The 20,601-nt window shown below is 32.1% G+C and overlaps 2 protein-coding genes across 2 annotated transcripts; both read left to right on the top strand.

Moving 5' to 3' along the window:
- The first annotated feature begins 10,924 nt into the window (after positions 1-10,924).
- LOC145305523 (uncharacterized) lies at positions 10,925-13,191 on the top strand. Its single transcript, XM_080147157.1, has 4 exons — positions 10,925-11,030; positions 11,764-11,846; positions 12,298-12,360; positions 13,092-13,191. Exons 1-4 carry the CDS (start codon positions 10,953-10,955, stop codon positions 13,168-13,170), a joined length of 303 nt encoding a protein of 100 aa, XP_080003283.1. The 5' UTR covers positions 10,925-10,952; the 3' UTR covers positions 13,171-13,191.
- Positions 13,192-13,553: 362 nt separating this feature from the next.
- Positions 13,554-20,573, top strand: LOC145306413 (glucose-6-phosphate exchanger SLC37A2-like). The gene is made up of 10 exons (XM_080148507.1): positions 13,554-13,652; positions 14,234-14,322; positions 14,987-15,023; positions 15,866-15,961; positions 16,225-16,284; positions 16,459-16,543; positions 17,398-17,555; positions 17,995-18,035; positions 19,060-19,207; positions 20,500-20,573. The coding sequence occupies exons 1-10, from the start codon at positions 13,595-13,597 to the stop codon at positions 20,571-20,573; spliced, it is 846 nt and encodes a 281-aa protein (XP_080004633.1). The 5' UTR covers positions 13,554-13,594.
- Positions 20,574-20,601: the final 28 nt, after the last annotated feature.

The raw sequence follows: 20,601 nt of genomic DNA, 5'->3' as shown, positions 1-20,601 counted from the left end.
GTATAAGGATATATATGTATACTAGCGACTTCGCCCCCAAGAAGTGACCAGAAGTCAATTCCTCTCCTCTGATACTTTATTATAGGTTGACTATTTAGCACAGTTTACTCTTGCGATAATTTTTACTGTAGCATATTTTACTGTTATATTTTCTATACATTGTCAGCATATTGTTGCTGTGCTACTAAACGACAACATCATTGACCTTATTTTAAAATATTTACTAATATAAACTCCTTTTTCAAGTTACTATCAGCAACTTTTTTTAGGACATGTTGATCGTAAAAAGGAGAAGTTTCAACTGAATATGTTTGACATAGAAATAAAAACACTTTCTCTCTGACATTTCAGATATCAAAGGACTGAGAACGTATTTTGATAATTAATATTATAAAATGTCTATGCATTGGATATACAAAGAAATACTTAATTTGCAATTTTTTCAATTCAATAGAAATCAGAGCCAAAATGGACCAGCGGTTAACAATATCTCAAGTTTCATCCAGACGGACGGAAAGGACGACATGTTTAAGCTTATACAAGAAATCCTTAAATATCTTTTAAACATTTAATTTCATTTTTTGAATTAAATAATAAAATTAGTAAAAATTTAAGTTCTCTGTTCTTTTAAACATTTCAAGTTTTGATAAGGGGAGTATCTTTTTTTATCTTGAAAGACAAACATATAAATATAAATAAATGTGTATTCAATAAAACGTAAACAAGTCAGGAAACGTTCATAGCACGTATATTTATAGATTAAATGATAAGTATTCATATTAAAACAAATTTAAGGGGTGAATGAATTTTGTGCAAGAAAGGGTCACAAAAATGTACCTCTCATGAAAATTTTACCCCCGGGGTAAAAATTTTAGTTTTATGCTTGCTTCGCGCTTCATATACTCCCCCCCCCCCGCTATTCCTTTTTTTACAACCTACCCTCCCAGAATAAAAAGCCTGCAAGCAGTTGGGTGGTTAAAAAATTTAAGACTAAAAAGTAAAAAAGTCCAAAAAAGGGGTTATATATATTAATATTAACTAAAATTTTTAGGCTTTTACCTAAGTGCCTTGTTCAGCATAGAACTCCCCCCCCCCTCCTCCTGGTACTGTAGGTATAGAAAAACTAAAGGGTGGGGGTTTCAATGTTCGATAGGCACTTTGTTTGCATGTTCTTGAGACTTTGCTGTACTAAATTATTGGCGCAATTGTAAAATATATAAATAGATAAGCGCAATCTCTAATTTCTAAATGTGCGTATGTATACAAATCTTAAAACCAACAAAAGAACTTCAGATTTGTAGAGAAGCTACTCTGTATGTAACTTTACAAAGTGTCTCAATAATTAGCAATGTGACGTCATAAAAAATGGGGGGGGGATGAGAGGAGAAGTGGGAAAGAAAATCCCTAAAAAAGAGATGGATAATCCCTCATTTTTATGACGTCCCATGGCTGATTTCTGAGACACTTTGTAAAGTTACCTCTATATAGAAGTATCATTAGTTGGTTTGTCTTTCAATGCTTGTAAAAAGTTGATTAAAAGTTGCTTATTTTTTACTTTTTATGTGTAATCAAAAATTATACATCATAAAATTACTAAATATTATTATTAAGTCCTTTTATATTCATCATATTTTTAGTAGCAAAGCTAGTATATAGTTCACTTTATGTATTCGTCCGCCAGTCAGTCAGTCCGTTACGCTATTGGGGAAATTATATTTTCTTGGTTGCTATTCATGATAGACGGCAGATATTTTTTCGATGCTGTCTAAAATGGTGCAAAAAATGGGGACAAATTTCAAATTGATTTGACGGGGCTGTTTATTTACGTCACAAGTGAGGGGAAAGAAAAGGGAAGGAGGAAAGAAACCCCCTAGAAAAGAGATGGGGGTATGACGCCACACGCCAAAACAATTTGAAATTTGTCCCCATTTTTTGCACCATTTTAGACAGCATCATTTTTTCATTAAGATTACCTACAAATCAGCATCCAATATGTGATTTATATTGTCCGTCGGTCTGTCAGTCATACTACACATTAAAAATATGAAAAATTTAAAGCTTTTGTGATTTTTTCTCTCTCCAATAAATCTATTCTTGATTTTAACAAATCCTCTTTAAATCTCCTTATTACCATCCATGATTTTTTTGTGCTTCGATACTTATGGATGTTGTCATCTATGTTTGTTTATAAACAGGTAATATACATATAATTTCATTTATTCTCAAAGTTTATTCAACCTAATCAGGACGTGCGTGAGGACGTTTTGCCCTTTACACTCATCATATTTTTTCTATTAAGTTTAATAAGTTACTTCTCTAAAGCTTAGCCATCTTAACTTTGTGTTTGTATCTATGTATATGTTTTAACACTTTAGGATCTACTGCAGTTCACGGTAAAATATTGCTGGTAAACAATATTTCCAAAAATCTATGAATTTTAAAGGCTGCTAGCTGTCAAACGGCTGAACGTACAGATCATGCCCGCACACTGTTTTAAGCAGCATAAGAAGGCCTACAAATAATCTGGAATAGCCATAAATCAATTATGCATAATTATCTTGCAGTGCAGAGAAATGCGCGAAAAAGACCTATTTTACTCGTTTTTTATTCAGTGAAGCTTTCCCTGTTCATAATTGGATCTTGGCTATTCCAGATTATTTGTAGGCCTTCTTATGACGCTTAAAATGGTGTGCGGGTATGATCTGTACGTTCAGCCTTTAAAATTCATAAATTTTTGGAAATATTGCTTACCAGCAATATTTTACCGTGAACTGCAGTAAATCCACACTTTATTAAGACATTGAGAGATTAAGGAGACATTCAACATTATAATGATAAGTCTATAAAAATTCTTCCATTGACCACTCCATGGATATTGTTACTATATCTCTCTAAATTATCAAAATAATTAATATTGCAATTAAAGCTTTCAAGATTTGTCTAGAAAAATCTAAAAACTTAAATTTGTATGATTTAAAATTTTTAATGAAATACACGTCTTAGTTAAATATGCATTGAATTTTATGGGATTTTTTTGGACAATGCTAGTTATTTATCGCATCGTATTATAAACGGCTTTCCGCGGATATAGAATGTACAATTATAAGATTAAAATTAGTTTTTTAGCCCCGAGGTGCCGAAGGCACCGGCTAAAAAAACTGGTTTAAATCTTTTGATTGTACATTTTTATATTCGTAGAAAGCTAGATATAATATGATGCTAGACATAGTTTTTTCGTATGGATGAGAACCGGTTCCTATCCACCGGATTCAAATGAATACGAGAAAAATATTTAACCCACGATTATGACAAACAAACTACCTCTTCTATAGATTAAAATCAATAATGGAATATTTGTTATGGATGTTACGAAAGGGACTATTCCCTAATAAAAGTTTTGAAGCCAACGAATGAGATAATGTATTGATTAAATTTTGGGTCTCATAGTATAATTTACAATACGATATACCCTCTTTCCATGGTTAATTACCCTCCCTGTAAATCGAATAAACACTTGAAAATTGAAATTTTGAAGGCATGCCTTCCTTTTTTACCCCCCCCCCCCTTTTAAACCTTGTTCACGCCACTGTTCAAAACCAAATTAACCATGATTCATATTATTTTTCCTAATCTTATAATATTACCTCTATTAGATTTACCTAAATTTTCCATTATACGCATTTCATAACCATGCAGTAGTAGTAGGTGGGCCTTCACTTCCGTATCATTTTCTTTTACAAAAAAGACAAGATAGCAGGCAAAGAAAACCATAAGGTATAATAGATGTATAAAAAGAAAGACGATAGATAGAGAAGGCCGTGTTTTGCTCGCTTTATTTTTTACTTTTTAAAGTAAATGTTTATAAATTAGGCCATACAAGCATTGCTTTCAATGAAAGACACACAGACAGACACAAACGCTTATAGAGTAGCTTCTACAGAAGGGGTAATGTTGTGAGTTATCATTGAGGATGTAAATCAATTTATCGGCAATTGTCTTATCCCTAAGGTGTATTACCAATAAGAGGTTTTAAAGAAGAAAGTGATTAAGAAAAAGGGACAAATAATGTTATTGCATTGATATGCGTTTCTGAAAGATTGATCGATTTGCGGAAGTGAATGCACACTGCTGCATTAGTATTAGACAAAAGAAAAAGTTCTAGAGTGACCATTATACATTAGTGTAACAGCATAGTAATTGTAATTAATTCTGTTGGTTACAAAACCATATTTTTAAAAGGGAAGCTTTTCTATGATTAGATTCTGTACATCTTTACGTAACTGTAAGCTCTTTTCGTTAATCTAAGCATGTTAGAATTGTCCTACCGATTTCAAACTTTTGTTGATGACAGTTAGTTACCTCTATTATCGTTACAAGAACGTCCGTGCGTCCATTTAAAACATATTGTTTTTTTTTTAAACCTTTTCTTTTATATTTAATCATCTTATTCATCTGCCTTTTAGTACATTGATTCCTAGTACAATAAGGTACAATATTATTAGTAAAGCAAGACTATGATCAAGTTTTAAAAATGTTAGTATGTCCATTAACAGAATTCTGTATTTACGCATTGTTTCAACCCCCCAAAATATATTGCTTTTTAACTACAGCTGACTGTAAATCATCTAAAATAAAAATCTAGGAACCAACTTTTGCGAATGAATGTATAAGGGGTCTGGAGAGGCCCATTTCTTATAGAGTAAGAGAGAAGGGAGAAAGGAGTTATAAGTTTAGATTTTACCATATAACAGAAAGTCGAATGTTAGCGTCTTAAAAACAAAAGGGATGGGATAAGATACTTTTCAGTAGCTCGTTCAGTAATATCTCGTAAACTACTGGATAATTTAGTCTCTGATTGTTGGAGAGCTTTATTTCAGGGTAAATTTTAGGATATTTGTAGAAGAGTATTCCTTCTCCTTCCAATCAGAAAAAGGGAATGTGATTCTAACAAACAATTCTAAAGGAAAATTTTCACACAACCCCTTTCCCTTCCTTTCTTACCCACCCCTCCTTAGTTACATGAAAAAACAAGATATACTTTCAAAGGTTTTGTGATTTTTTTTTGTAAATTTGAATGTTAGAATAGCTAGGCCTGCTCCCACTACAAATATAGCCCATTGAAAACACCAAACACAAGAAATTATACGAAAGTAGCGAAGCACAAAACATCATTAGTGGACAAATGGAAAAAAGGAAGTTATAGGAGCAAATGTTCACTTTTCAGTGGCCTTCCAAAAAATTGAGAAAAGGGGTAGAAGGATAATCAAAAGCATGATTATACATATTCCTTTTATGAAGCATGAACAACAGCCAGACGGACTAAGTGAATTGTACACAGGATACTCTTTGGAAAGGGGTCTCAAACAAAATCACATTTTCTTGTAGACTTACTGTTTGGATGGACTGGTAGATGAACAAAGAAAGTGAATTATTGTATAGATTTGCTAAAAGATTAAAGCTAACAAAAGCATACATTTAAAAGCAAAGAATATTTATATGTTCAATTCATTGGTCATAGTTTCATCTCCAAATCTCCAATAAAAACTTGGGATCTACTGCAGTTCACGGTGAAATGTTCCTGGTAACAATTATCTTTAAAAATCTACGAATTTAAAGGCTGCTAGCTGCCAAACAGCTGAACGTACATGTCATGCCTGCACACCGTGTTAAGCGGCATAAGTAGGCCTCCTATTAATCTGGAATAGCCAAGTTCCAATAATTCACATGGAAAGCTTCATTGAAGAAAAACATGTTAAATATACATTTTTCGCGCATTTATGTGCCCTGCTAGACAACTGTGCATTTTTGATTTATGAATATTTCAGGTTATTTATAGGCCTTCTTTTGTCGGTTAAAATCTGTGCCTGCAAAATCTATACGTTTGACCATTTGGCTGTGAGTAGCTTTTAAAGTTCATAGATTTTTGGAGAAATTCGTAACCAGGAACATTTTACCGTGAACTGCACCTGACCCAAAACTTGCTATGTTAAGATTTCGTGAAGCTATTTGAATGTCATTATAATTTATTTGTTAAGGCAATATTATGGTTTGGCATATGGCTATGGCCATGTTTATCAGAAACTTTGATATAAACAAATTAAAATAAATACCGATGTACATAGTTTATGTCAATCACTTATAAATAAAACATTTAGTCGGTACAGATCATATAAATTTCATGTCGAGAGAATTTAACGAAATTTCACAGGATACTGCACATCCCTTTCCCCTGGTGCAAAACCGAGAGGCTGCACTATTTTGCATCTCCCCATCTCCTGGCCCCTTTCCACGGCCGTACAGTTTGCCCTTGATTTTAACTTTGCACACAGTGGGAAAAAATTGGAACCAACAGTTATTGGTAAAAGACAAATTCATTTGGGAATAAATTTGCCATCGGGATGGATACATTCTTCTACACCCCCTTCTTCACACCTCTTCTTCAGACCAAATTATCAGAGATAGAGAGGACATAGGGCTGTTCCTTAGTCACTAAAGTTTTGCAATAACGTTTTCTCATTCGGTGAGATAACAACTTTGGGGACTTTGGTGAATTTTGATTGGTTGGCTCAGTAAGTTGATTGTTCAAACATTTCAATCACTAATTCTAATCTACTGAAGGTTGGATTTGTAAATCATCATTGGGGATGTATGTACATTAATTCATCGGCCATTTTCTCACGCCTTTAGATCCCTGCCAAATTATAAACCGCGCTATTACTTCAATTGGTAGCTACATAAGAGTAACACTCGAATAATAATTACAAAATCTAAAACCATATTTTTAGAGCTATTTTTTTCTGTTTTAGTAACTTTTTGGCGTTACTTGTTACAAAAGCCACCCAAAACTACTTTTTAGATATAAAACAATACTAGAATAAAGTGGCGGTAACACACAAGATTTGCACTTTTTGATAAACTTAAAGTAGCTATGGCTGTACACATTACCAGATCTATTATTTTTAAGATGTAGTTACACTGTAAAACTACTATTTCTTGTCCATAATCAAGAATCATATATTTTTAATATAAAATGAGAGACAGAATTAGGGTTCTGAAGTTTGAAAACCTTATTTGCTTGTTACTTTAATAACAAGTCACGTTTCCTTCTTTCATTTTGTATTATTTCCATAAAAATTACCACTGTGCCTCTACTCCATACTGGCCTCTTTACAACTTTAGACATTGAGCCATGCGGCCTCCTACAGTTAGGCAGATGAATACATTAAGATTTTTATACTTCTGTTATTAAATACTTAATTTTAAAAGTAGTAAGCTTATATTAGTTTGTATAGGTGTATCCTAATCCATTACAACCTTACAATCGGCAATCAACAATTATTCGAAGAAAGCTTAATAATGGTCCGATTATATTCCTTTAACACCTCCCCCCCTCCCCTGGAAAGATATTTTCTCATTTAAAAACTAATATCCAATTATCCCTCCTTGAAAGGAAGTTTTTTCCTATTTGCTAGGGGCGAAACCGCAAACAAAAGCTGCAAATCATTCAAAAAGAATTATTTATATTTATTTCGTCATATTGTAAATATTGAATACTTTCATGATTTTAATAGATGATACGGATAGAATATTAAGTTACTAGTGGATGCGCCTTTATTTAAAGATTGATAAACAGCCTGAAACTATCCCTTAACCTAAATCTAAAAATAAAATAGTAAATCCTTCCAGAACCTATGTGAAGCTTCCCTAAGATGGAGAACTCAATCGGAAATCTTAAGCTCCAGACAAAAAAATCTGACTACTTTTTGTATTAGGATTACTAAACAATTTTAAGTAGAATGTTTTTTTTGTGTATCTGCCCTACTCAATTTACGCATACTGACGCTATCAACCACTGCCGGCCGGCTGACGCTCATTGGTAATTTTATATAACCATCCAGAAACATTCTTCTTTGTATAACCTAATTTTTCATCCCATACTTGTACTCAAAGAGGCCAAAAACAGCACAGAAATGTTTTCTAAAAAAAATGTAATTATTTTAAAAAATACATCTAATATTTCATTTTAAAAGTTAATGAAATATAATTTCAAGACATAAAGAACAAAAAAAATGGAAAGAAAAGTAAGTTTAAATGGGTTTAAGTAGATTTTAGTCTGCATAGCCTATTGATATTCGTAATAATGGGAAAATATGAATTACCTAGATGCTATTAGAGATAGAAAGTATTTGTGTAAAAATTTCTTAGCTACTTTTAATAAGAGATACAAATCCCCCCAAAAAATCTAAATTTGAAAAATTTAAATTTTGCATGTATATGATGTATAAATCGTTAATACATTATATCGCTTTTCCCTTTGACCGGAGTAGCTGAAGATAGCGTTTGCAATAATTGGGTTATCTGCTGTACAACTTTGGAAATTAGGGAAGAAATAGGCAATCCATTTTCAGCACATCTAAAAATGTTTATGAAGTGATTTATTTTTTTTGTTAAAATAGAACTTTACATTAGAATTACTCTATCTACCAGGGCTCGATAGCCGCACGGCAGCTGCTATTAACCGTTTGCAATTTTAAAAATTGTCTGGTAGTCTTTATTTGACCCAAATATGGCAATCCCTCTTTTCAATCAAATCAAAGATTCTAAACAGGTTTTAACTTAAGGCTTAGTCGCGGATTAAGCGCGGCTATCGATATCAACTGAAATTTCCATACGCTAAACGCCATTTCAATACCATGAATACGAACATTTGTTTTTAAGGGTTATAATCCCTGTTTTTGTCAAGAGGCAAAGAACATTAAAGTCAAATGTCACATATTCCAAAATATGCATCAAAATCGTTTTATTTAAACTCTTCTTAATATATAGAAAAGATTCTTTTGGGGTTTAAATTCTTATATATATGGTTTGTTATTTAATTATTAGGGAGGGAGGTGACATTGGATTGTAGATTATACTGGTACCCAGAGTTTTAAAAACACATTATCTAATTATTTGGCTTAATGGGTACTTTTACCAAGACAGACACGTGCAAAGGAATTTGCCTAGGATGTGATCAAAGGCAGCTCATAGCAACAATGAAATTTATTCGAAAAAATCACAAAACCGATTCGTGATTTTCAGCTGTCGTCAGGGGACAACACATAGTAGAATTGACGATCTCTCTATTTGCCCCCTAAATATTATTTTAGATTTATTTCTTATACCTGGAACAAAGGAGAAGAAATAATTCTTTAAATATTTCTCCGTAAGTCCCCTCCCCCTTTAACATACCTCCGGTCTTTTTCATTCACAGGACAAGTGTTAAGGCTCCCCGAAAAAGCTAAATCCATTTATTATAATAGTTATTTAGATAATTTAAAAAGAAAAACATTTTACTTGTTAATAAAAAAGATAAACAATTTTGTGGGTTCAAAATTACTGCTACTATTTCTATAATTAGGGTCAGTCCGTTTTCTACATAAACAATGAACCATCTCTATAATTTTTATATTTTTATTGAATAACTATATTTCATGACTGTATTTTTTTCAAGCAAACTGTATATAGCTTCGCTGGTAATGGACATTTATTGCACTTGCTTATAATTTATTCTATTTATTAAATTGTTGAATTAAACACGATTACAATATTTGTGTACTTATTAGTATGATAAACAAGAATGTAAATGTCCATAACTCACAAAGGTGAAATGAAATAATCTACACTGCACTGTAAAAATTGTAGATTTAGGAACAGGGCTTTAAATCATACTAGTACTCGAAGTTTATAAACACGGTCTTTCATTGGCTAATAACATCTGAGAATCTTGAAACTTTTCAACTAATAACTATAGTCTGTAGGACAAGTAAATCCATATTTCATCATTGGGAATGAAAATCAATACAATTGTCCCAGGAATCAATATACAAAAAATCAGATCAATCGGATTATGATTATAGAGTTGCTACGCTTTCTAAAAAATACCTAACTACTAAAGGAATCACCATGCAAAATTTAAAATAGATAGGACAATTCTAACATGCCTAAATCAACGAAAAAAGCTATCCGTTACGGACGGACGGACCGACCCTAATTATAGAAAAGCTTCGCTTTTAAAAAAGGGTAAGGAAATTAAATAAAAGAACAAAAAATGATTGAGGTTTACATTTAAAAGATAAATCTCTGCTTTACATACATACATTATTTATAGTTGCCAAATGAGGGACACAACGCTTTGAAGAACAAGCTTTGAATGTTAAAAATACAAGTTATGAGTAATTTATAAAATGTGATCAAAATTGTTTTAGTATTTTAGCGTCAGTCTTGTGTGTGATTATTTGCATTTTAATTTTTAACCCCTGTTATAAGAAAACCCTATCAATTTGATTTCATGGAGATTAGGAAAATCAACACCTTTTTTTTACTTTTTCACTTTTTAAAAGCGAAACTTTTCTATAATTAAGGTAGGTCCGTCCGTACGCCCGTCCGTAATGGATAGCTTTTTTCGTGAATTTAGGCATGTTAGAATTGTCCTATCGATTTCAAACTTTGCATGGTGATTCCTTAAGTAGTTAGGTACGATTTAGAAAGCGTAGCAACTCTATAATCATTACCAAAATTTCCGTACGTCATTTTAAACATGTTGTTTTTTTTTACTTTTTTAACAACAAATTTTTATGTGATCTAATCATCCGATTGATCTGATTTTTGGTATATTGATTCCTGGGACAACAAAGTATAATGTTATAAGCAAAGCAACTCTATAATCAAGTCCTAAAAATGTAAGTATGTCCATGAACACTATCCTGTATCAAGCAGTTTTTCAACAAATTTACTTACAATTTTGCTTTAACTCTTATACATTTATATTCTGATTATTCAGTTCTGACACTATACAAGTGTTAATGTCCTTTTGTTCTACCGTTTCAGTGCTTCACTTTTATGGATGTTGTCATCGTTGTTAAATTACTGCTGGATTGTATAAAAAATTTGTTGCAGTTTTTGAATGAAAAATGTTATGCAAAAATGTGTTTACAACCCAAGGTCCCCCAGTTATTATAAAATATTTCAACAGAAATAGTTGCATAAAGGTACCCCACTATTCCAGTATGGTTTACAAACCGTTTGATAACTGCTGGTTTAGAGCCGGTTTTCATTCATACTGAAAAATCAATTTTCCACTAATATTAAAATAAAAATCATAAAATTTAGACCAATTTTAAGTTTTGTTAGACCGGGCCATCCGCCCCTTATATTTTTTAATATCCGCGGAAAACTGTCTATAATACGATTCAATAATAACCCTTATAAAACAACATCCATAATATGAAGTACACCATTAAAACAAGGACGATTTCGTCTAATAGTAGCAAAGCTCTTTGAAAGAAAGAGAGAGAGATAGAGAGAGAGAGAGATTGATATAAATATATTGATACATAGATAGATATACATAGATATGATATACAATAGATAATTCATAAATGTATGCCCTCCCCTAACTTTCATGCCTTATGAGTTATTAATCATATGTTTACAAATCCTGAAAAGTTTTGAGTCTTGCCTAACCTCTTATGGGAGTTCTAACCCTACGGGGCCTTAACCTGCGGTCCAATAACCAATGCGGGCTATCATTAACCTAATACAACCTAACTTAATCTATATTATAAAAAAAAACATTGGTATTTTGATAATATAAAATGTAACTTTTATGAAGAAAAAAAATAGAAAAAATATAACTTTATTAAATGTAATTATAGGAACTAAGTTTTTAAATTATAAGCAATATTATTATGTGTAAAAATCTGATATAATAATATTGAATAGGATGAAAATTGGAGGCGACGAGTTTTGCAAGGTTCTGTTCTTGTTCTCACCTTCTTTACATACATGCTCTGTAATCTTTCAAGGTATTTTATCTTGTCCGCGGATACAAAAATAATTTTCTATTTAGCAATTACCGTTGAAGCAGCTTTTAGTGTCTCCCAAAAAGTAGACAAAAGATGCCAAGCTTAGCTGAATTATCCCGATTGAGGTCATATAAGAAGGGAATATGATTTCATTTGGCATAATTCTGCCAAACATTGGAACATTTATCCAAGCTGCTTCAAAAATGTTTTTGTTTACTCCCAAGGGCTGATGGCCTAAACAAACACAAAGGAATTCATCCTATGATTTTTTTCGATTTTATTGGGTGAGTTTGGCAAAGCTTCTTGATTTAGGTTAAAAATTTCCGAGGGGTGTAAAACATTTTTGTTTGATTTTTAGTTAACAAAACCTCCTCCTCCTTCCACCAAAAATATCTTTTTCTGGGCTACATATTGTTTTGAAGACCATATACTAAAACTGATTACAATTTAGGAAGCCAATTACAGTTGTTAAGAACATCATTTTGGACTGCCATGAAAACTATTTAAATTGCAGGTATGTTCCTTTTTCAAATACTAGCGGCTTCGCCCCTAGCCTCTAGGGGCTTTGCCCCAAGAGGTGATCAAAAAAAAATTTAGGCGAAATTCGTAAAAGGACCAAGGAAATCTTCTGCATAAAAAAAGGACCTAGAAAATCTTCTGCAAAAAAAAAATAAAAAAAAAGGACCAAGGAAATGTTCTGCAAAAAAAAAAAAAAATTGGCGTGGGAAATTTTCATTTTTTGGGTGGTTGGGGGTGTCCCACCCCCCAAGAAAATAGCTTAAAACCACCACAGGACCGATAGGTATATACCCTTAAGAGTAGAATCCAATCGGTTCAGTGGTTACCGAGATCTTAAGCTTCAGACGGACGGACGGACGGACGGACAGACAGACATCAAGCTAATTTGTATTATAGATTATGGAATCAAATTTTTTTAATTTCAAACTTTAAACAAAAATATTAAGTGCTTTTACACTAAGTAACTTTTTGATCACTGAAAATCCTATTCCACTTATTTTTTTGATAAATCAAATTAAGGGGAGTAGCCGTGGTTTTTGGATTGTTTGTTTATTACTTTAAGTCAGGTTAGGCTAGGTTATATTAGGTGCTAAAAAGCCAGGGAAGGAGACTGCAGCCATATAACCGCTGGGTTAGTACCTCATTTAGGTGATAGACATAGGGGTAAAAAAGCCCACCTTCCATAATTATAATTGCTAAAAAATAATCTTGTCTTTGAATATTAAGTTCTTGGATAACAGAGCTGGATGGAAGTCCAGAACAGGAGGCCAAGTTCTACCTGGGAATTCTGGATGTCAGGAAATAATAAACTTGTCATTTTATTAAATACTAGCGGCTAGTGCCTTAGAGGACTCTAGAGTCACTTGAATGAGGGGAGGGGGAGTCAGAACTCCAATTCTAAATACCTTCCTATTGCATAAAGTAGTGAGTTTTTTTGTCTGAAGCTTAAGATCTCAATTACTACTGAACCAATTGGTTTCTCTTTTTTAGGTAAGAAGTTTACAGGTTATAGAAAAAGTTGGACATAAGTAAAAAATGCCAATTCCTTGTTTTCATAATAATTTCAAAATATATTTCAAAATAATTATCAGGGGAGGGGATTACAATTCTCAACTGGCATTTTTTTGTGAAAGCACCTAAGAGCAACAAATTAGAAAAGGAATTTCAAATATTTAACACAAATGAAAAGTAATTATTTTTTAAGTTTTCTAGCGGCCTACTCCATCTCTATGTTCTTTAGTGGATTTATAGCTGAAAGAATGAACATCAGATATTTTATAACAATAGGTAAGTTGGATCAAGTCAAGCTGAGCATGCCAATAGCCTGTTTTGGCACACGCTACTTGACTTGGGGGAATATTGGCATACTCTACTTGACTAGGGGGAATATTGGCACGCTCTGTTTTACTTGTTGCCATTGGCACACTAAGCTTGACTTGATCCGGTAAGTTTTATGAATGGATACAGCATTTTGTCAAATTAGGTTGCTAATTTAGTCCTCAGATATTAGTCAATAAGTTCATGCATGGTCGTGGGGATTGGGTAACATAAGAAGGGAGAGATTTGATATCCATTGTTATATGTTACAATCTATGATATTCAATAAACAAATGGTATTTATTTCAATTAAAATTTTTGTTGACAATAATCATTTTCTGCATACCGCTAGTGAGGGAGGGTACATTGGACAGCAAATTACACAAGTACCCAGAGTTTTATATCCCCTTATCTTATTCCTTGGCTCAAGTTTAATCTACAGAAAGAGTAATTTTGTTTATCATCATTGGATATTTTCTTGTTACTTTTTTATTTAGATATCAAAATGTATCATTAGACATTTTCTTAGTTAATCCGTATGTTTTATGCAGGTATGCTTTTATCTGGAGGTGCGTGTATATTGTTTGGTGGTGCCAGCTACCTGAATGTTCATAGTATCTATTATTTCATACTAATACAGGTAACTAAATTTACAATGTTATTTCATCTATAATACTAAGTAGAACGATGTCTGTCTGTCTAAGGCTTGAGATGTCAGTAACCACTGAACCAATTGGGCTCTACTCTCAGGGAACATACCTACTGGTACTGTGATGGTTTTAAGCTATTTTCTTGGGGGAGAGGGGGGGGAGATGAAAAACCCCCAACCCCACCAAAAAATGAAAAATACTCCCTAAAATTGTTTTTTTTAAAACTAAAATCAAAAAGAAGGTTCGACTACCCCTCTCCCACCAAAAAAGATTCCTCCCCCCAATAAATTTTTAAACTTTTTCTTTTTAAATCTAAAATATGAAAAATTAGGTTAATTAAATTAAGGGCGAAACCGATAGTATTATATAAAGAAGTAAGTCTGAAAATTTAAACTTAAAAAAAATAATCTACAAAAGGGGTAATTTTGTTTATTATCATTATTGGCGTTAAATTTCAATTTGTCTCAATGACCCAGCCTTATCCCTTAAGATCCCTGCATATTGATATTGATAAATAGAGCTATTTCAAGATTTAAATAATAATGTATGTTATTTTTTTATAGAAAATGAGCAAAAAATGCAAGATTAACTAATAGTTAACTTATTTGATACAAACCGAATTAAATGATTCTTTTAATAATTTTTTTAATTTAGATGTTTTTTGGGGTAGTTCAGTCTTCTAGTTGGCCAGGTAAATTTGTGCTTATAACACCATGACGAGGAAAATTCGGAAAGTGTTATGTGTGACGTCATAAAAATATGTCTCAATCCATCTCTTTTTTAGGGGGTTATATTCCCACTTCTCCTCTCCTCCTTCCATTCTAAACGTTTCTTTTATGACGTCACACATGTCACTTTCCGTTTCTCCCATGTTGAGTTGTTATTAATACGCCAGCTATGACCACTTCTATTAAATGCAATCATATAGTCAACATAAAACTTTGGAGTTTTAGATTAAGACTTTTTGTATTATTTAACCTGATTGATAAAGTTGAAAAAGCCCAAATTGTGTAAAAATTGCGTCAAAAATAATCCAGTAACGTAATAAAAATGAGAGTTTATCCATCTCTTTTTTAGGGGTTTTCTTTCCCACTTTCCCACTTCTCCTTTCATCTCCTTCATTTTATTACGTCACATGGATCATTTTTGACACAATTTTAACACAATTTTGGCTTTGTCATAAAGTTACAATTGTGCAATATATCAAGTATTAAAACACTAATGACAAAACACCCATTTGTATGGAAGCACGAAAAAGTCATGTATATATACTAACAGAATAAGTGTGTTATAAAGCAGATGCCAGTGTCATAAAAAAGAGAAATAGAGAGAGAACAGAATGATATGTACAGAGAAAATCACAAAAATCTTTAAAAATAAAAAATCAGAACACTTTAATTCTTTACCACAAATAAATTGAATGCCTCCTGTAACATAACTGACCAAGTAAGTTATTCACTAGCTACACATCGGTATTGAGAATCTTCACAAAAAAATCAGCCACCTATCTTCATTGATATGTTTTATTTTCAGGTGTGGTAAGTGTGATGGGAAACTGGTTTGGTAAAGGAAGAAGAGGACTGATTATGGGATTGTGGATGTCACATACATCTATTGGAAATATTCTAGGTAATCTTTTAGAAAAAAAATTTGATCGCAAATGATTATTTATAAAGAATGTTTTTTATTTGACTAAAAACACTATTATAATCCATTTAAACTTATCTAATTATTAATTACTTGCTGTTATGCCCTTAAAGGCCTGTTAGGGGCACTTGAGGAGAGGAGAGTTGGACAGACAAAGAAAAAGACAACCAGACAAACAAACAAACATACAGAAAAATAGACATCCTGTTACTTTATTATAAGGATTATGTAATTATATAATACAGGATCCTTGATTGCTGGTGTCTTTGTTTCAAGCAACTGGGGCCTCTGTTTTATTGTTCCGGGTTTGTATGCTATCTGTTTGTTTACTATATTTTCAAATTATCATTAATTACAATTTTTTATATAATTTATCTATATATATCTTCTCGAGAAAAGTTTTAATACTAATTAAAAATCATGGAATGAGTTATGACAGAATATTCCTTGCTCTTGATTATATTTTAACTTATTTCCAGGAGTAATGGTCTGTAGCATGGGGCTAATAGTGTTTCTGTTTCTTGTGCCAAGACCAGAGGATATTTTTTTGCAGGAGGTATCTAGGTAATATATTTTTAAAAGCGAAGCTTTTCTATAATTAGGGTCAGTCCGTCCGTCCGTCCGTCCTTCCATACGTCCGTCCGAGATAGATAGCTTTTATTCGTTAATTCAGGCATGTTAGAATTGTCCTATCGATTTCATACTTTGCATGATGATTCCTGTAGTAGTTAGGTACGATTTAGAAAGCGTAGCAACTCTAAAATCATTACCAGAATGTCCGTACGTCCATTTTAAACATGTTGATTTTTCTAATTTTTTAACAGCAAATTTTTATGTGATCTATTTATCCGTTTGATCTGATTTTTGGTATATTGATTCCTGGAACAACAAAGAACAATATTTTAAGCTAAGCAACTCTATAATCAAATCCTAAAAATGTAAGTATGTCCATAAACTCAATAAACATTATCCTGTATAAAGAAGTTTTTCAACAAATTTACTCTTATACTTTTATATTCTGATAATTCAGTTTAGACACTATACAAATGTTAATGTCCGTTTGTCCTACCGTTTCAGTGCTTCGCTTTTATGGATGTTGTCATCCTTGTTTTCTATAACACAACTTTTGGAATTTTTAAATGTATTACAAATTAGACAATTCTTTTGTACCTTGAAATCTTGTTAAGCTGATTAAAGTGTACTATTCAGAGAATATGTGTAATAATGGTCCTTTAATAGGTTTAAGTGGTTTTACATAACATTTACAATTTACACAACATTACCCCCCCTCCCCTTCTACAATATAATCTTCTCTCAAATTCAAACTGCTGGAATTCAAAAATAATGTTTTAAAACTTCAAGCTATAATTTAAATAAAAAATTTTATTCTTTCATTTTTAATTTTATCTGTGTTTTAGTAATCCTGACAAAATGCAGCCAAATAAGTTTCAACTTCAGGAGGGTTCCAGTCTATTAAAGAAATGTGATAAGGTTGAAACTCCTACCATTCTCATGGAATCTAAAGTTACAGATGATTCTGGAGTCGAATATGATTTTGATGAACATCAGCATAAAGGTAAACCATGAATTTTATTGCCCATAATACATTTTAGGTCAATAATTTTTAAAACCTTTGTAGAAGCTCTTTATAATGCCTGTATAAAAACCGACGTTATACAATACAAATGATCAAAAATAGGCCAATACACAGACTAAATTAAAAGTGGCAGGCCATTATACATTTTAATTGACCAATGGTAGGCAGTATGGTAAACTTTGAAAAGTATAATGAGTCCTTTATTTGTTATGAAAGTGTCAATTTAATGGCTGTCATACATGGAGACATACTAAAGATGTAAATTATTCTAACTAATGCTATAAATCAGTGTAAGAGAAGGAGGAATGCCTTGGCCCCATAAAAAGGTTTTACTAATAACAGAAACCATTTTAAGTACCTTAATTTTTCTATGAGTTGCTTGAAAATTATTATATATATTTAAAATTATTTTTAACAGATAATGAAGAAACAGCTATTGGATTTGTTGGAGCCTTAAAGGTAGGAAAAAAATAAATTTTTCATTAACCCTTACAGATCGGGCCCCAATTCCCACCTTAATAGATTAGGGGGGGGGGGTCATATTGACTCTATCTCGGCTCCTGTTACAGTTAGAGACATAATATTTTTTTTCTGGTGGTTCATGTGTATTTTTAGAGAAAATTATTTTTTCTAGTCATAGCGGTCAGACTGCTCCTTAGCCACTTTTTAGTGGCCAGCCGCTAAATATTAAAACAGCTGTAGAGCGGCCAATTTTGCAGCTAGGATGACCAAATTTTAGGACAAACTTTTATTTTTCATAACAAAAAAATTACTTTTTCTGATCATCGCCGAAAAACGGCAAATAATGGAAACTGCCATTTTCGGCAGTTCCGGTGGTAAAACAGCGGTTGGTGGCGCCAATGAATATTTTTATCTGTTTATTGTTGCATAAGGATTTACCAAAAAAATTCATAGGTCTCTAGCTGTAATAGAAGCTACGATATTTATGATATATGTCTGTAATAAAAGCCAGACAAATATCGGTCATAAAGTCGGTCAGGGAGCGGTCAAACGGTCATTACACTACTTTTCTCAGAAGTTCATTGATATCTAAGTATTCACCAAAAATTTTTTTTTGTTTCTACCTTATACACAAAAGTCATAATGTAGAAATTAAGATTTATTTAGAATTTTTTCTAAATTTGGTGCCACCTAACCAACTTTGACCGGACGCCACGACCGACACAGACCAGATATTCTTATAAGATCAACTCTTGCCGACGTATAATTACTAAACTTAAAAAGTCATGAAGTCACAACTCTCTATCTTACCTACAAAAAAATGACATTGAAAAAACTAAAGGGGGGGTCAATATGACCCCCCCCCCCCAATCTGTAAGGGTTAAGAAAAATGTGAATTTAAATAATTGGTTGAAAAGTTTTGACACTGCTAATTTGAACTAACCAATAAAGAACCTAACGCCTAACAATAATTTACAGTCCAATGTCCCCTCCTTTTCTGATGACATTATTTCTGATGTAGATCCCCGGAGTAGTTGAATTTGCCTTGTGTCTATTCTTTGCCAAGTTGGTCAAATACACATTCCTCTACTGGTTGCCAAATTACATACACAACCAGTCAAATATTAATGCTGAGAATGCCGCGTTTTTGTCAACCGTGTTTGACATAGGTAAGAAGTTATATAATAAACTGCGCATTTACTCGTTGTAGGGTAGGTTTTAAGTTCGAATCTCAGCCCAACACCGAGTCATAATATAGAAATGTCAACTTAGCTATAGATTAGCTTCGCTCTTAAAGTCACCTAAAAACAAGAATATTAATAAATTACTTTGTTGCATTTTTATGACACTAAATACATTGATTTACATTAATTGCATGTTTTAAGTTTGAAAGCAACACTATTCTACATTAATAGTAATGCTTACTTAATGTTTCTTATCAAAACTAAAATATTTTGTATTGAATACTAAGGCGTGGAAATGATATATAAATTGGATATAATACGATGCTATTAATAATTTTTCACTATGGGCACCCCCAAATTTTTTTTAATTTAACCTTTCCCCCCGCCATTTAAAATTTACTTCAAGCATTTATGAGGAGGTATTTACCCCCTAAACAATTTTGGGGGTGTAAATACCCCCCCCCCCTCCATAAAAATAATCCATAACAAAAAAAAATTTGCCGAGCTTCGCGCGCATTTTTACTACTAAATAATTAATAGTATTTCATAATTAGGTAGGTACCTTTTTACATTATTAAATTACCACCCCCCCCCCCAAAAAAAATATTTTACCCCGGGTGTAAATTTTTTTGTGGGGTAAAAAACATTTACCCCTACAATCAGATTTCATGGGGGGTAATAACCCCCCCTCCCCAAGCAAATTTTACCCCAGGGATAAAACTTATTATACATACATTATGATACACTCCCAAGTTCACAAATTTTATTTTAAAGGGGGGCTGCATAAAAACCTCACAAGGTTGTTACAATATAAGGTGCCCCCGACTTACAGACAAGAAAAATGTGTTAAAATGAAATTTATGGATTTTTTCGTTATAGTTATTTCCTTTTCAAAAACCAACACCTAAAAGCTATAAAATATTAAATGCAGTTTGGGTGCATTTCAATGACTTCTTTAACTTTTTACTTTTTTATTTATTGAATGTACTTTTAAATGTTATTGATACCTTTTTTCATGGTTTTCCTTAAAACTTTCCTTGTTAAAAACTGTGTTTTATGCTTTGATTTAACACAAATAAACCATAAGGCCAACATAATAAAATTAATTTTATTTTTAGCTTTTCTTTTCTAGGAAAAAAATAAAAGTCAAATGTTCTTCATTATTTCCCCCCAATTTTGGAATTTTTACCTTAATTTTAAAATAATTTTCAACTAAAGGTAGCATAAAGTTGTATTTTTTATTTATTTTATGAATAATGTTTGTTTTATTTTATTAGGTGGAATTATTGGAGGAGTTTTAGCTGGTGTTATTACAGGTTTTTCTCAAAAGTTTAATCTGAAAAAAGGTTAGAAAATTTTTAAAAATGAAAATAATACTA

Source organism: Acartia tonsa, chromosome 14 (assembly GCF_053477335.1).
Source record: "Acartia tonsa isolate MP-2025a chromosome 14, ASM5347733v1, whole genome shotgun sequence".
NCBI classification, from domain to species: domain Eukaryota; kingdom Metazoa; phylum Arthropoda; class Copepoda; order Calanoida; family Acartiidae; genus Acartia; species Acartia tonsa.
This window is presented reverse-complemented; position numbering and strand designations above follow the sequence as displayed.